Source organism: Rattus norvegicus, chromosome 8, assembly GCF_021556685.1.
Source record: "Rattus norvegicus strain SHRSP/BbbUtx chromosome 8, alternate assembly SHRSP_T2T, whole genome shotgun sequence".
Classification (NCBI taxonomy): Eukaryota; Metazoa; Chordata; class Mammalia; order Rodentia; family Muridae; genus Rattus; species Rattus norvegicus.
Window position 1 is genome coordinate 39,811,038 of NC_141541.1, and position 18,086 is coordinate 39,829,123.

Consider the following 18,086-nt stretch of genomic DNA (forward strand, 5'->3'; position numbering starts at 1 on the left):
ATAGGCTCAGGTATTTTATTATAGCATAGAAATTAGATCAAGATGTCTTCTGATAGCTAGAAATTTGGTAAAAGTCTCACATTTTTCAAAGCTAGGTATGATGGTGTACGGCAGTAATTCCAGCACTCAGGAGGCAGAAGCATGAAGGTCAGTCACAAGTCTGAGGTTAGCCTGATCTACATCAGGAGTTTCAGGGCAGCCAAGGGCAAGGTAGTAAGATCCTATCTCAAACAAACAAACATATAGTTTTCTTCCTTTTTTTTTTTCTCTTTTGTTTGTTTCCTGCTGACTTCTGCCAGTTCTAGGGTTTTATCTGTGAGTCCCAAAATAAAGGATATATCCCAGAGTCTCCTGGCTGGTTCACCAAATAGAAGGGAAAATTATTTTAGCCCTCTGAGGCTTAAATGACATAGTGACATAGGTACATAGGTACATGTATATGAATGAATATTGCTTCCAGCATTTGGATACTGGATTCCTGGTTGATTACATTGTTTGAGAAGGATTAGGAGGTATGACCTTACTGGAGGAAATATGTCACCAGGGGCTGGCTTCGAGAGCCTCAGGCTTCAACCTATTCCCCGTTCTCTCTGCAACCTGCCTGTGTTTTAAGACATGAGCTTTCAGCATCCTGCTCCAGCCTTCTGCTCGCCACTGGCTTCCCTGCTGTGATGGGCCTTCTTGAACCATAAACCCAGAAAAACCCTTCCTTCTGTATGTTGCTTTGATCATGGTGTTTTATCATAACAGAGAGCAAACAATACAACCTCGCAAGTTCATAATTAGGGATGTGTCGCTAAGAAATAACAGATTAAGCTTGGTATGGTGGCATTTGAAAGCTGAGGTAGGAGGATCACCATGTTTGAGTCCAGAGAGTCTCATGCAGTGAGGTTTCCATCCCGCCAATATTGATTGGTTACTACCACAAGCTTTGTGCAGCTATTGCGCTGGGCTAGTCCACTTTGAACCTCTCCTTGGGTAATGCTAGAGTTACCAGCATCAAAGCCTGTGAGCATTTTTCTCTTGCAGTTTTGATTCCTAAGAATAATCAGTCTTGGGGGCTGGAAAGATGGCTCTGCGGTTGGGGGCGCTGACTGCTCTTCCAGAGGTCATGAGTTCAGTTCCCAGCAACCACATGGTGGCTCACCGCCATCTGTGGTGGGATCTGGTGCCCTCTTCTGGCCTGCAGTCACATATGCAGGCAGAATGCTGTACATAGAGTGGATAAATAAATCTTAAAAAAAAAAAAAAAGAATAATCAGTCTTCTGCCCAAAACATGGATGCACCTCACTGCCAGTTGGATGTAAAACATTCTTATTAGAGCCAGGAAGGAAGGGCAGTTACTCCTAGGTAGGAAGGAGCTAAGAGGAACACTGAGTGGGGTTGAAGCACCTGAGCCTGTCCTAAGAAGAGAAAGTGAGGAAAGTGATGGCTCCACGGGCACTCATTCAAAGCTACCCATGCCTTTAAATTGCAGACACCAGAACTGAAAGGGGCCTTGTCCACTGACCTGCTTTAGCCACCGCTTGATTTCAGAATCAGTAGTTATTCAACAAAAGGGTAGTAGTAATAGAGAAGGAATTTACAGCCCAGATGGTCTTAATTTCTGTCAAAAAAAAGTCTGTAAAATCTTTAGAATTAAGTAAAAGCATAAGACAAAATAATAATAATAATAATAATAATAATAAAAAGTCTGAACTATGGAGTGTGACCCTGTCCCAGAAAACAAACAGCAAGGTGGGGACCATGGCACAGAGGTTCAGAGTGCTTCTGAGTGACTTCTGCTCTTCCTGAGCGCCCAAAAGCAACGTGGCATCAATGTCTGAATGAATCAACACTCTTCAAAATATGAAGTGAGAAAGAATAAATCTAATAAAAGATGAGACGAACAAACATGAAAAGTATTATTCAAATTTACTGAAATACATTTAAGGACCTAAGTGGTGATGCTCCCTTATGAATAGGAAGGCTTTATCACGAGAGTACCTCTTCTTCCTAGTCAAATCCATAACTGAATACAACTCCAAGAAAAATACACTTTCCCCGGAACCTGGAAGTATATGAATAAACAACACAGAAAGAAAGGTAAGAATTAAGAAAAGGCAGAACGATTTAGACGATGAACAAGACGGGTGGGAAGAACTGGCCCGCAGGGCATTAAAGCTTTTGAAAGGATGCCATGGCACTAACACAGGGTATACCTGAAAGAGCCTAGAGAACCAGCAATGGACGTGTTCACATGACAGCACACGGCAGCAGTCTACGGGCGTGCCGATGCACTGCGCTGGGGAGGCAGAGGCAGGCAGATCTGAGACTGAGGCCAGTCTGTTTGCATCGTGCATTCTTGGCCAGCCAGGGATACATAGTGAGATCTTGTCTCAAACAAACAGAAAAATCGCAGATACCAGTGAGGACAGGCGGGGCGGACACTAAGATAAAAGAATTAACTTTAACCTGACAACTAAGAATACGCTAGGCATGACAGTTTATACTGCTTACAAGACGGGGCTGGGGATGTAGCTCAGCGGCAGAGCGCTTGCCTAGGAAGCGCAAGGCCCTGGGTTCAGTCCCCAGCTCCGAAAAAAAGAACCAAAAAAAAAAAGTCCAGCATCCGGGAAGCTGAATGAGGAGGATGTCAGTTTGGGCTACATACCATTTTTAAAAAATCAAAAACAGAAAACGGACAAACAGCAAGAACTCGACTAGAGGAAAGGTCTAGATGTGAACAGAAACACTTTGGCAGAAAATGAGATCAACTTCTTTTCAGGACTGAATGTAGAAGAAAATGTGGAATAAGACAGGAAGGCCTTTGTAAGACACAGAAAGCAATGATGACAGCTTCATGGGCAGTATCTTATATTATGAGGAAAATATAGCTTTAAAAGATACTATGCAGGGCTGGAGAGAAGGCCCAGTAGATGAGAGCACTGGCTGTTCTTCTACAGGACCTGGGTTCAATTCCCAGCACCCACATGACAGCTCACGAATGTCTGTAACTCCTGATCCAGGGGATATGACTCACTCTGACATTCCTGTAAAACACCAATGCACATAAAAAAGTAAGCTCATGCTTAAAAGAAAGAAACCAAACCTCATGAATTACAGGTTTGTAACTAAAAATTTAGAGAGGAAGTCCCTGGAATTCACTTTAAGGTGATCTTAAAGCAGTAGTTGAGACCTTCCTAACACTGTGACCCTTTAATACAGTTAGTTCCTCATGTAGTTTGACCACAATCATGAAATTAGTTCCATTGCTACTTCATAACCATAATTTTGGTACTGTTATGAATCATAATGTAAATATCTGATATGGAGGATATCTGATATGCAACCTGTTCCACCCCAAAGGGTGGAAAACTGCTGATTTACATAAACAAAAGGAAACCCACAAGTGACACAGCAACATGGACACACCTTGCAAACATGTCAAACAAAGGAAACACACATGATGCAATCTGTATAGAAGATAAAATCATAAAATCAAATGTTTCCGGGTAGCATACATCTATGGAAACTTCATATAGAAAAGCTCAAAATGGGCTGGAGAGGTGGCTCAGTGGTTAAGATCACTCTCCCAGAGGTCCTGAGTTAAAATCCCAGCAACCACATGGTGGCTCACAACCATCTGTAACGGGATCAGATGCCTTCTTCTGGTGTGTCTGAAGACGGCTACAGTGTACTTACATAGATAATAAATAAATCTTTAAAAAACAAAACAAAGAACAGCTCAAAATAATTCAAGACTCAGAATAGTTGGTTATTTTTGTTAGGAAACTTGAAGGGCCTGGAATTCAGGACACAAAGGAAACAAGCATATTAGTGATAAGGTTTTCTTACGTTAGGCAGTAGGTGCATGAGTATGGTATGGTATTCTTTAGATGTTTTGTATGTAACAAAAAAAAAAGAAAGAAAGAAAGGAAGGAAGAAAGAAAGAAAGGAACCCGTGATTTAAAAACATTTTTTTAGTAAAAGGATGTGTCAAAAAAAGAGGCTCAAGGTACACGCCAGGGGAGACAAGGACATTCAGCTGACCATGTTTCTGTTCCTATTGAGAACACAGGCAACACCTTGCCTCTCCCTGGGAATGCACTCTGGTGCTAGCTTGAGAACATCGGTTCCTCTCGGTTCAACATAAAGCCAGGTACCGTGAAACATGGGCTCTAGCAGATGTCTGAGGGCCCAGGTGTCCCATGATCTGTTGGTTTTGATCCAGCTGAGCCCCACACCCTGGCTTCCCTTCTCCCTACCTGTTTATGTATTCAGAGCCGCTTCCGGGTCTGTGCTTGCTTCTTTCTTTTGGTGGTGCTGGAGGTAGCATCCAAGCCCTCAGGCCTGCTAAGCAAGTGTTCTACCATGGACTCCATCTACAGTCCTAGGTTTGCATTTCTAATTTTTAAAAAACAGTTCTTTATGTGTATGATTGTTTTGCCTGCATCTATATAGGTGTTCCACATGTGTACCCAGTGCCCCAGGAGATCCTGGTCAGAGAAGAGAAGGCATCAGATCCCCTGGAAGCAGAGTTATAGATAAGGCTGTGAATTGCCATGTGAATCCTGGGAATTGAACCTGGATCCTCTGCAAAAGCAGTAAGAGTTCTCAACCCCTGAGCCGCTATCTCTGAAGCCCCTAGGATTGCATTTTTAATAACATTTTTTCAATAGGTGAAATTCAGTGTGGGGCTGAATGTGTTATCCGGCTTTGTGAAGTGAGTCGATGTCTCTGGGAAAGAGAGCAGTAGTGTGTATGTGTGAGGACCGGACACTTGCCACCTCTTCTCAGCTTCCCTGGGCAATGTCAGGCTCATCCCTCTTGAGGAGTGGTACCTGTTCCCCCAGTGCCTGATGCCAGGGAAAGCACACAGCCGTGTGTCAGCTTCCTATCCAGTTAAGCAGCAGACAAGACTGCTGACCTTCCTGATAGCATAGTCTCTTGACAACTTGAATTTCTGACTTCCTTGTGGTCTTCCTGGGGAGAGTCCCTGACTTCCTCCTGCCCTTCTTGGGGAGTCCCCATCTTCTTCCTGGTCTCCTTTCAGGGGTGGGCCCCATCTTCTGCCTGGCAGTTCTGTAGAGCCCTCAGTAATGGAAGCTGGTGGCAATCTGATCCTGTGTCATGAAGAGAATGCAGCTGGCTCTGGCTCCTGATGCCTCCTGCCATTACTGGACTAACGATGGCTGTGAACTATTTCCAGTTTTCCTCATGAAAGCTCTAAGTGTCAACTTAGTGTCTCCAGATCTGAAAGAGACAAAGAGAATCACAAGGCTTGTCACCCAGCACATGTTTCTCCCCTCTTCCATTTTCATCCTGCTTTCTGCCCCACCTGCTACAATGTCCCTCCTTTAACACACTCACAGGGAGCAACTGGTTTCTGTTACCTTTCACACTTTGCATTGCTGAACTGATGTCACTCCTGGCATCTGCCCCACTCTTGGAACACACCTCTAATTCAACTTCATAGGGAAACCCAGTATTATCACTAATACTACTTGCTAATTGATGTGAATGGAGGATTCTGTTTGTGGTAGGCCCTGCCTGTTATGAAAACTCGAGGTTCAGAGGGGCTAAGTAACAAGACCAATTAACTTCTCAAACGCCACTAGGTACCAATCCAGTCAATATTCTCCCAAAACTCTCTCAATCACTGGCAGAGACTATCTCCTACTTATATAGACAGACACTGGATGACCCCTCTCCCCCTTCCCAGCCCTCTTGTGTCTTACAGTGTATAACAGCCTCCTTGACTTGATAAAAGCCACCATCCTGGCCTCTGCCATCCACATAGTACATGAATCGGAGTTCCGGTGGATAGGCGGCTCTGGTCAGGCCGGATAGCAGGGGTATAGTGCATCCCTCCGACCCAGGGGCTTCCGTCAGGGCCTGCAGCATCTGGTACTTGCACCAGGGGTCCCGAAGGAAGCCTGGGGTGATGAGCAGCACGCGGCAGTGACTACCACTCAGCGCCTGGCATAGCTCAGAAACAATGGCGCCACCTGGGGCTGCATCCCGAAACTGCAGGAAGCAGCGTAGACTGGCTTTGCTACCCTCCAAGTAGGAGACCAGCTCCTGGGCCACCTCTAAATCCTCCTCACTGTGGCACACACAGACATCATAGTCTTTGCTCCAACGGCCACTGCTGCTGCTGCTGCTGCTGCTGTCCACGTGTGTTGGTGGTGAGGTAGGAGACATTCCTGAACTGCAGCTCGGGGTTGAGCTTTGGCTCTGGGATGAACTATGACTCCGAGGTGAACTGCCGCTGGAGGGTGAGAGACCATCCTGTGTGGCTGTCTGTGAACCATCACTGAGGTGGCTTTCCTGGGAGATTGGCATCTTCTTGGGCTTCTTCAACAGAGCCTGCCTGAACCAGTCTACAGGGGAGAAACACTGAGCTGAGACTTGTGGTCAGCTAGCTAAAGCCCCTTCCTCAAAGAAAATGGGCAAGACTCTGCCGGCTTTACCTCCCCCTCGGCGTCCTGCTGCCCTGCTGTTTGACACATCCTTCGGATCTCTTGTCTGGGTCCCTAACACTGAGATCCAAACACTAGCCCAATTAAGAAAAGCACCTAGTGGAGTAAGGTCACCTTAGAGAGGCAGCCTTTATTGTAGTCTGGGTACCCAGGAGGCTGAGACAGTGAGGGGCTAATAGTTCAAGGCCAGGCTGGACAATGCGGGGAGGGGTTCTTAAAAATAAAATCTGCTGGGCCGGAGAGATGGCTAAGCAGTTAAGAACACCGACTGTTCTTCCAGAGGTCCTGAGTTCAGTTCCCAGCACCCACATGGTGACTCACAACCATCTGAAATGGGATCTGATGCCCTCTTCTGATGTGTCTGAAGACAGCTACAGGGTACTCACATACATAAAATAAATAAGTACATCTTTTAAAAAAAATAAAAAAATAAAATCTGCTGTGCATGGTGGTCCATGCCTTTAATTTCAGCACCTAGGAGACAGAGGCAGGTGGATCTCTGTACAGACTAGCCAGAGCTACACAGTAAGACCCTGCCTGAAAAATAAAATAAAAAATTAAATTACAGTAAAATAATTTATCTAATTATGAATTAGTTATCAGTTAATAATTTAATTATAACATAAAATAGATGACTTTACTCTGTTCTAGATCATTTGATATCTGCTACCTGCAGCCCACTTAAACCAGGAGGTCTACAATCATAGTCAACAAAGAACTACGTCTACATTTAATCAGGCCCAAAGCCCAGCTGCTGCTCTGAGAGGAGGTGAATTTAGATGAAGGTATAAATGAAAAGGGCCAGGGGAGGTGGACCCAGTGCTGAATGACGATGATCTATGGAGCTGTAATCCCAGCACTTGGGAGGACCAGAAGTTCAGGGTCAGCCTCAACTGCAATGGCAATTTCAAGGCAGCCTGAGTCAAAGCAAATGAATAACTAAATAAGAAGAAAAAGGATCAGGGGACTGGAATCTGTTCTGTTGTTCAGAGGCTAAGGGAATTAGTCAGAGCTCCCAGAGAACACAGAAGTTGGTCACACTTTGGCCAGGTACCAGATTTGACTAGAGACCTGCCATACTGCTTGGCCCATGGCCTTAAGCAAATTGGCCTAGATCTCAACTTCCTCATCTGTAAAATGGGTCTGATTTGTTCTTGAAGGTGAAATGAGATAATGCTGCGCCTAGTAAATTGTAAGTACTCCATAACAGTAAAACTCAGCTGTTCTGGGGATTGTGTCCTCTTTTTCTTTCCTTATTTCCTTTCTCATAATGGTCCTGGACAAGATTCCAATACACCATGTTAAGTACTCTGAAAAAAAAAAAGTACTCTGCACAATGGTTTTCAGGCCAAGCAGGCCTGTGGAATCCATTACGCACACCTTATTCCTTCCTCCCCAAGAAGCTTTGGGTAGTCCCAGCAGCGGCTTTTCCCTATCACCAGCCTTTCTGCTGTCACTTCCTGAGCTTGGAGAAGTGAGTCCTTCCACTTCACCAGCAGACTGTGTATATTCTCTTAGGAACCAGAGAATAACCAGGAGACAGGCTCTACTTACCAGCTATCTTGTCTCGAGGCTTCTTGGACTGAGTGGAGGAGGCTGGGACGGAGGAGGATGAAGCCATAGCACAGGCCTCCAAACCAACCATGAAAGAGCAGGCATTGGGGGAATGGCAGGGAGAAGAGATCCAGTCTTAGCTTCATGGAACGGCCATCCTGCAAGGGGCAGGGAATCACAAAGGATGCGGAACCCAGAAGTTCTGCCCTTCTCCTAGTCTCTAACGGGTTCCTGGGACCACGGGAATAACCCAGATCTGTGAAGAGTGACCAGACTTACAAGGTATGAGCTTGGTAGAGTGACTGTTCTCTGCTTCACCTGACCAGGACGGCATTTGGGATCTGGGAAAACACAGAGGATAGATAGGCAGTTCATCAGACAGACTTCCTGTGTCCATGCAGGAGTGGGAGGAGGATTGACCCTTTAGATAAGCAGACCAGTGCTGAACAGTAAGAATACTTGAAGTGGGTCTTGCTACATCTTCTCTCTGTCTTACCCTAACCCCATGTGTTCACTCACCTAGCCCTTACCAGGCAGCTAGGGAAACAATGTCATAAAACGGTGAAGACTGCCGACTACAGGTGGACTGCATGGATTTACACCTCCTGCTGACCATGGCCTTCAACAGTCTTCCCGGGTCTTGGTGTCTCCATCTGTGAAATAGAAAATACTGTAATACTAGAAACTTCCGTTCCACATTACCATGTGAAAACATGATGTAATTTATTTAATGTGCTAATAGAACCTCATGTGTTAAAATATTATGGGTTAGTATATCTTTAAAATAATCTATCCAGATTCAATGGCACAACCTGTAATCCTAGGTACACAGGAGGTTGAAACAGGTGGATCACTTATATCTATGAGTTTAGACGAAGCTCAGAAATCTGTTGAGACCCTAAAGAAAGCAAACCTGGGTATGGTGGCATACACCTGTAACCTCAGCACTCGCAGGAGGATAGCTGCAAGTTTCAGGCCAGCTTTGGCCATGCAGTGAGTTTCTAACTACCTAGGGATATAAAGTAAGGCCCTGTCTCAAATAAACTAGCTATGGGAGAGAATGTAGTACTTTTAAAACCCAATCCTTAGTTCTAGAGTTCAGCCCTTAGTTTTTGATTCTGAAGATTGAAGGCAGCTGGTTCTCTTTCCATCACAGATTCTGGGGACTGAGCTCAGGTCGTCAGATTTATACAGCAAACATTTTTACTCACGGAGTAATCCTGTCCAAGACCTAAGGGGGATGTATTTGGTTTGTCAGACTCAATATTATGACATTAATCTTCCCCAAACTGATCTTTAGTTCAGTGCTATCTCTGATTCCAGAAGGTTTTTGGATTTTTCATTTTGGGGTAGATGTTATCAAATTGCTTCAGAATTTGTATGAAAATGCTAAGGACTAAGAACGCTTAGTTGGTGACTTGATGTGTTCCCTTTACACTGCAAGGATAGAGTGGGCCTGATGCTGGGTGCTCTTTGACCTTTGGTTTTGGGGAGAAGACTCTGTGGGGACAGAGCCTGTTCCAATGCAGGGGAGTCCTAGCATTCTAGAGGCAACTCTCCAGCCGGAGGGCTGGTACAGAATTGGGATCCGGAGCTTTCTGGCTTTTGGCTGGGTCTATAGAAATCCTAACAAAACCTCCCTCTGGGAATTCATAGAGAAACAAATCCAGTGATTAGATACACTGTAATCAGAGGCGTCAAAACTTTAAAAATGTGGGTCTGTCAGATATTAATGAACAAGTACCACAGTTCTAAAACCTTCCACTGCAGCAGCAAGGATGCCATGTGGTGATGATCTTAATGGTTGGCCTGATTAGAATGGGAAATGCCTCAGAGACTAGTAAGGCACTCCCCTGGGGATATCTGGGAGCACGGTCCCAGAGATGATTAGAAAATGAATGCATCAAATCCCTTGATGGGTTCATAATTTGAGGACATGGCTGGGAGGTGTGAGGGCTGGAAGAATAGCCTAGTTGAGAAAAGCAGGTAACGGGAGGTGTGCCCTTGCAGGTTAGATGTTGCCCTGTTTCCTTCCCGTATTCCCTCTCTCTGCTTCAGAGCCACCATGGCTTGAACTACTCTCCACCATACTCTCCCGCTGTGATGAATCAAATCTTCGGAAACCATGACCTCTGTGTAGCTTTTCCTCCTTTAAGTAATTTTCTAAGGCATCTGTCTCTCTAACTCTGAGCAAAGGAAGAGTGCCTGAGTCAGAGGAGATCCGTGAAAGAGAAAAGCAGTTACACCACAAAGGAGGACACCTAGAGTGGACTGTGCCTGCTGCATGAGCTTCTTTTCTTCCTCAGGGCTTCTGACAACCTAAGGAAGACTTGGTAGCTCTGACTGTTGGCAGCTTTGAAAGACTTTTCCTGGTCAGGGGCTGCTATCTCTCCTCACCTCAGGAAACCATTCAAGATGACTTTTCCAGGGGCTGGAGAGACGGCTCAGTGCTGAAGAGAGCTTGCTCCTCCTTCAAGAGAACCCCAGTTTTTGCAGGTCCCAGCTCCCACATGGGTCACAACTGCCTGTAACTCCACCTGTCCTCCAAGGCACCCCCTACGGCATACACCTACACAGACATATGAACACAGATAAATTCTTTAAAATAATAAATTAAAAAGTATTTTTCCTGGTAGGAGACATAAGATCACATAATTCTAATATTCTCTAAAGATTTTCTTGATTTTTGTTTTAATATAAACTGTATTGTGTGGCCTTGATGCAAACCGGGAAATCATTCATTCATTCATTCATTCATTTTTTTTTCCACATGGAGAGAAGAGGAGAGGAAAGGCCGGCCATGAGCACATGGAGGGAAGGGTGGGGGGAGTAGAGAGATGGGACAGGGAAGGGGGCAAGGACAGAGAATAAGAACAAAGAGAGCAAGAGGGAATAAGAGCTCATTTTGGTTTTTTTAAGACAGGGTTTCTCTGTGTAACAGCTCTGGCTCTCCAGGTACTCATTTTGCAGGCCATACTGGCCTTGAACTCAAAGAAATCCACCTGCCTCTGCCTCTTGGAGTACTGGGATTAAAAACACATGCCACCACACCTAGCTTTTTTGTCCTGCTCCATCCCCTGTCCCTCCCCTGAGAGCTGAGGAATGAACCAGGGCCTTGAGTTCCCTAAGCAAGCTCTCTACCACTGAGCTGGATCCGCAACGCTCACTTAATTTTTTAAAAATAATATTCTTAAGTTTATAACAACATAAAAACTAGTAAGGAGACAAAAATTCAGGTAATATGCATTCTACTTGAATATAAAGATGCAAAAGTTTTATGAAACAGGGCTGGGGGTGTAGCTTAGTGAGAGAGCACACACTTAGCAGTTACAAAGCCCTGGATCAATCCTCAGTACTGTAAAGACAAAAGGAGGAGGGGAAGAAGGACAAAGAGTAGGAGAGAAAGGAAGCAAGTCTTTTGCAATAACACCCTTTTGACAATGCATCCTGATTTGGGGCAACTGCCTTTTCTATCACTTGGGGTTTTAGTGCTGGAGATGCAGCTGGAGCCCTTGTTCAGCGTGCAGTGATGGAGCCCAGCACTATTTGGGGCAAGGGGAAGAAGCGAGGTGGGAGGAGAAGGAGAAGAAAGAGGATCCGGAGGAGGATGAAGTCAGTTGTTCAGTAGCATATACACTGGGAGCAGGGGTGAGCTGACGGTGCGATATGTCCTTTAACTGCCATGATAGAAAAGTGTAAGCATAAGGAATAACAGCTTCTCTGACAGGATAGTTGTGCAAGGTGGCAGATAAGTTCCAGAAACCACATCCTTCCTGGACAAAACCTCGCACATTTTCCCTTTTCACTGTTAGTTCTTCTGTAGCCAAGGCTGGGGAGCCATCACTCAAACATGACCTAACTTTTCCAAGATGCAGAGTGACAGTCACCACACATCAAGTCATGCATCTCAAGCAGGTAAGATGGTGAATCTAAAACAAGGCCTGATTACTAGATTTGTCTGATCTCAGACTCACTGGGGCTCATAAGAAGCCATTTTTTCTTTAAAAAAAATCATAAAGTAGAGTAACATGTGATTCAAATATCCACTTTATAGAGAATGACTTGGACTTCATAAAAAATTGTCAATAAGTTCCTTCAAGAAAAAAAAAAAGCCAGATGAGAACTGGGTATGGTGGCCATGCCTATAACCCCATTAGGGACTTAGAAAGCTGAAGCAGGACAATCACTTCTAGTTCAAGGCCAACCTGGGCTACATAGTGAATTCCAGGCCAGTGTGGGCTATAAATTGAAACCTCGCCACAAACAAAACAGAAACACACACACACACACACACACACACACACACACACACACACAGAGAGACACAGACACACACACAGACACACACACACACAGTCTCTCTCTCTCTCTCTCTCTCTCTCTCTCTCTCTCTCTCTCTCTCTCTCTCTCTCCAAAGAAACCGCCTGCAAAAGCAAAATACAAAGATAGTTCTGAAGATTGTTATTGGCTGGTTTAGAAGTAAAGCCTAAATTTTGTGAATTTTCTAGAAAATTCTGATATTTGGAAACTTTAGTCTAGATGTTAAACTATAGACAGGTATATACTTAATGTTGATACTTTATGTGTACATGCATATATATAAAGGCATAAAATACATATTATAGTATATAAATTTTGAGACAGGGTCTTGCTATGTAGTTTATGCTGGTTTTAAATCAGCAATCATGGAACTGAACAGATAGCTCTGGGGTTAAAAGAACCTTGCTCTTCCAAAGAACCCTGGTTTGGTCCCCAGGACCCACACAGTAGCTCACAACCATCTGTAACTCCAATTCTAGGGGATCCAAGTCCCTCCTCTAGACTCTAACACACGTGGTACACAAACACCCATACATGTAAGATGCAAAATAAGCTTTAAAAAACATAAAAATAAAAATTTGATCCCATCTTAGGCTCCTATGTGCTAGTGTTATAAGTGTTCTAGAGCTCAAAGTCACTTTGGACTAAAGGAGTAAACTAAAGACCAGACTGGGGCTGGGGAGATGGCTCAGTGGTTACGAGCACTGACTGCTCTTCCAGAGGACCTGAGTTCAATTCAGCAACCACATGGTGGCTCACAACCATCTGTAATGGGATCTGGTGCCCTCTTCTGGTGCGTTGGAAGACAGGGAGAGTGTGCTCATATGCATAAAATAAATAAATCTTAAAAAAAAAAAAAAAAAAAAAAAGACCAGACGGGGCTATGGGAGATAAATAAATTATCTAACTGCTAATAAGTAGCCACAATTTATTTGCTTTTAAAAATTAAAAGTTCCCCGTTGAAGGAAACAGAGAAAGGACTGGAAGAGCTTGAAGGGGCTCGAGACCCCATATGTACAACAATGCCAACCAACCAGAGCTTCCAGGGACTAAGCCACTACCCAAAGACTGTACATGGACTGACCCTGGACTCTGACCTCATAGGTAGCAATGAATAGCCTAGTAAGAGCACCAGTGGAAGGGGAAGCCCTGGGTCCTGCTAAGACTAAACCCCCAGTGAACGGGATTGTTGGGGGGAGGGTGGTAATGGGGGGAGGATGGGGAGGGAAACACCCATAGAGAAGGGGAGGGGGAGGGGTTAGGGGGATGTTGGCCCGGAAACCGGGAAGGGGAATAACAATCGGACTGTAAATAAGAAATACTCAAGTTAATAAAGATGGAAAAAAAATTAAAAGTGTATAAGTATTATGTGTGTTTAAGGGGGGCAGTGCAAGGGCTGCACTGTGTGTATGGGAGCCATACACACAACGGGTATATGATGAGCAGCGAAGGACTGGAAATGTAACTCAGGGAGTGCACAGTGATTGTCTGCTATGTATGATGTCTTGGATTCAATCCCTAGTGCAAAAGCAAAACAACAAAACACAAAAAAATCTGAAAGCCAACAGTGGTGTTTACGCATGATTCCAGCACTAGGACGCTGAGGCAGGAAGATCATGAGTTTGAGGCTAGCCTGGGTTCCACAGAGATTTCAAGGCAAGTCTGGATACTACTGAGATCCTAGCTCAAACACATACACACATACAAAAAAACAAACCACAGGAGGGCCAGCAAGATGGCTCAGGTGGTAAAGCTACCCATGTAAACTTGGTGACATGAGTTCTAGTCTCAGAATCCGCATAAAGACAGAACTGACTCCGCTTTACACACACACACACACACACACACACACACACACACACACACACCCATCACATATACATAACACTGATACATTTTTTAATTAAAAAAGCAAATAAATTGCTATTAATAAGCAGTGAATTAATTAATTAATATTTGTGGGGAGGGGTTAGGGTAGAGTCTCCTGTAGCCCAGAGTGACTTTGAATTCTAGATCTTTCTGCCAAGTGCTGGGATTACATGCATGTGCCTCCTCTCCTGGCTAACAGTGAATAAATTAAAAGGGCTCATTAAATTTTATGATTGTTCCTGTGAGATAAACTCCAAACTGTTTTCCATACTACATTTTGTAAGTTCTGAAGACTAAAAATGCCAAAAAGTGTGTATCTGCATGAAAAAAGGCATCCACTATTTTAAACTTAAGTATACATTGAAGGGTTTTCTGGGTATTGTGGCACATGCCTGTAATACTAGCATTTGAGAGCTTGAGAAGGGAGAGCTGTGAATTTCTCAAAGGCATTAAAATATAAACACTGAATTTTAGACATTGTTTTAGGCTGGTTTTCTGTGTCAACTTGACACAAGCTGGAATTATCACAAAGAAAGGAGACTCAGTTGAGGAACTGCCTCCATGAGACCCAGCTGTAAGGCATTTTCTCAACTAGTGATCAAGGGGAGAGGGCCCAGCCCATTGTGGGTGGTGCTGTCCCAGGACTGGTGGTCCTGGGTTCTATAAGAGAGCAAGCAAGCTGAGCAAGCCAGTAAGAAACATCCCTCCATGGCCTCTGCATCAGTTCCTGCTTCCTGACCTACTTGAGTTCCAGTCTGGATTTCCTTTGATGATGGACAGTGTAAGCTGAATAAACCCTTTCCTCCCCACCTTGCTTCTTGATCATGAGGTTTGTGCAGGAATAGAAACCCTGATTAAGACAGTCATAGAGTCTCTCTCTCTCTCTCTCTCTCTCTCTCTCTCTCTCTCTCTCTCTCTTCCTCTCTTCCTCTCCTGGCTTGACACGATTAAAAAAAAAAAAAAAAAAAAAGACAGTCACAGAGAAACATATCCTACCAACCAAACAGGAGTTATAGGAAATTTAATGTTACCATACTTCTCAAATTGGCTCTTGGAATGCTTACGTTTCTTAGTCCAAAAACACCATCTTTGTTCTGAAAATATCTATAACTAAATAATGTATTTGCTTTGTATTTATTTCGATGTGGATTTTGTGTAAATCCAAATGTGGAAATGAAGGCATGCCACGCAGATTGTGTCAGCAGTATTCATGAGGCAGAGGCAGGCAGATCTCTGTGTGCTTGTGTGTTAAGGCCAGCCTGATCTATATAGTGAGTTCCAGGCCAGTGAGGGCCACAAAGGGAGACCCCACCTTAAAAAACAAAAACAAAGAAACAACAACAAAAAAAAACCCATGTCTTCAGGCATTAGTTGAAGTTTAAAAATGGCCCCTCTCTCTCTTTCTCTTTTTTAAAGTAGTGCTGGAGATGATGGAGTCCGGTGCCATGCACGGCTCTACCACTAAAGCTACACTTCAAGTCCCAAATGAGTGCTCTCACTACCTGCATCTGTGAACCACCCCCCTCCCAAGTCCAGTAGAAAAAGACAGTCTTCTCTCTGCTTCCTACTTATTTTGAGAGAAGGTTTGTTCTACCCCAGGCTTGCCTTCAGCTTATGAGATAGCTGAGGATGACAATGAGCTTCCTCTGATCTCTCTACTTCTACCTCTGAAGTGCTGGGATTATTGGCGAAGGCTACCAAGCCCGGTTTTAGGCCATGCTTAGGATCCAACCCAAGGCTCTGCACATGCTAGGTAAGTTCTACCTACTGAACTGTACCACCAGCCCAGAAAGGTGGTCTTTACAATCCATAGTATTAGTCAACTTAAATAGTGGTGTGGAGAAAAGTAATCTCAATCTGCATCTCGAACCATGGAAGTGGAATTTTAAATGGATATGAGAGTTATCTGTGACTAGCAATAAAGATCTTATAGGAAAAGGTAGGACATAATTTCTGACTTTAGAGTAGACACAGCAAAAAACAAATTGCTTTTTGAGACATGGTCTCACTCTGTAGAGGCTGGCCTGGAACTCAGTACGTAGACCAGGCTGGTCTCAAACTCATAGCAATCTCCCTGAGTGCTGAGAGTACAGCTGAGAACCATCATGTTTTGAGGGAAAAATCAAATGTGATACAGTCTGTAGGAGGGAAAATGATAAACTGGAAAACATTAATGTGAAGACTTTTGCTCCAAAGATGTCATTAGTAGAGTAAGGAGGTAATCTATCGAGACAGAAAAAATGTTTAAAAATGTGTATTTAACAACTGCCTCAAACCCCAAATAGTTCAAGAACTCTATAAACTGCCAAGAGACACAAATGGAGAGTAGATCTGAACAGTCATTTCACAGAAAGGATATTCAAATGACCAACAGACCAAAAGATGCTCGGTTTACCAGGCCTCAGAAAAATGCAAATTGGAACCTCCGGGCTTCAAAGCTGTGCAGTCAGCAGAACAGCTGACACTGACAGAGGAGGACACTGGCTGGAGCCCGATGAGGACATGGAACAGTGGGAGCTGACACCAGGCTGGGAGTGACTCCTGTAACTTCTGTTGGTTTGCTTGCTTTGTTTTGAGATAAGGTCTGATAGCCCAGGCTGGCCCTGCACTTATGTCTTCTCATCTCCACCAGAGTGCTGAGATCACAGGTGTCTGCTGAGGTAGCTAGCTAGCAAGAACAACTTTTATTTTTAACTTAAAAAACAAAACGTTAGTTTCTGTGTATGGATGTTTTGCCTGTGCGTAAGTCTATGTATCGCTTTCATGCCACGTGCCTGTAGTGGCCAGAGAGGGCACTGATCACCTGGAACCAGAGTTACAAATTTTTGTAAGCCACTCTGTGGGTAAGGAGACTGATCCAGGGTCCTCTGAAACAGTGGTCAGTGCTTTTAACCACTGAGCCTTTGCTCTGGTCCCAAGCATAGCTATGTTGGGAAGCTGCTGTGTACTAAATAGTCAAACTGAACAAAGGCACTAAAGTCACGCTACTCACAACAGGCCAAAGCTGAAAACAACCATGTCCTTCAGTGAAATGGATAAACAATTCACAGTCTGCCTTTTTGACAGGATGTTATACTTCAAGTAGCATACATCATAGACTTACTGTTCCTGATGCAGGTTGCACAAGAGAGCTTGTGAAAAGTGGTTTGGTGGGACTCGGGATCTATGCACTTTTCCGTGTGTTGGTTGTATATTGTTTCTTAAAGTCTGAAAACAAAGCAAGAAAGGCTTCCTCTGAGTCATTCCTGGGTAGGTCTGACCGATGGAGAACTCCCTACTTCCTTCTCTAGTTGCAGTTCTCGGGTTTCTGGTTTACCTGCTACCCAGACCTAAGGACCGACCGAATTGTTCCTACTCCCCTAAGTCCCTTTGGTACTTGGCACAATAGTAGTTCCTGGCGGGCGCCCATTAAGTGACCGTGATAGCAACTCCGAGTAGGTTCTTAACTTTAAATAAAGTGACATTCTTGCAGAACACTTCCACAGAGTCAAACCCAGAAGGGCCAGGTCATGACCAGAGCAGAGACTACAGGGAGCCAGGGAGAACCCCTTGACGTACATGGTCAGGCTGCTGAAGCCCAGCCAGACTAAAAGCTCTGCGCTGGCATCGGTGCCACAGAAAGGTGGCGGCTTTCGGGAGAGTGCTGGACCCCGGTTTGGAAGGAGAGGGGTAGGGGAACGGGTGTCCCTGGAAAAGGGCTGACTCCGCAGGCTCGTCCGCCCACCGCCCACTGCCCACTGCCCCGCGTCCCTACCGCCCGCTCACCTGCGCGGCCCAGCGCTGCGGGCGGCAAGCTCCGCCGGGAAGTGCCCCTGCCCCGGCTCCCGGAAGCTCCTCGGCCACAGCCCTCCCGCCCGCACCAGCCACTTTCCTGCCCA

The 18,086-nt window shown here is 44.8% G+C and overlaps 1 protein-coding gene across 14 annotated transcripts; it reads right to left on the bottom strand.

The window, feature by feature from the left end:
* Window position 1: 1 nt before the first annotated feature.
* Tirap (TIR domain containing adaptor protein) lies at window positions 2–18,074 on the bottom strand. Of its 14 annotated transcripts, none has more exons than XR_015626952.1 (9): window positions 17,974–18,051; window positions 17,312–17,415; window positions 10,417–10,588; window positions 8,539–8,672; window positions 8,299–8,360; window positions 8,020–8,177; window positions 5,722–6,366; window positions 4,249–5,236; window positions 2–1,234 (listed from the first exon to the last, which is right to left on the bottom strand). XR_015626952.1 is itself a non-coding variant. In NM_001430386.1 (8 exon segments), coding segments are annotated over 3 exon segments (756 nt in total). In that variant the 5' UTR covers window positions 8,111–8,177; window positions 8,299–8,360; window positions 8,539–8,672; window positions 10,417–10,588; window positions 17,312–17,415; window positions 17,974–18,074; the 3' UTR covers window positions 1,899–5,216.
* Between the last annotated feature and the right edge of the window lie 12 nt (window positions 18,075–18,086).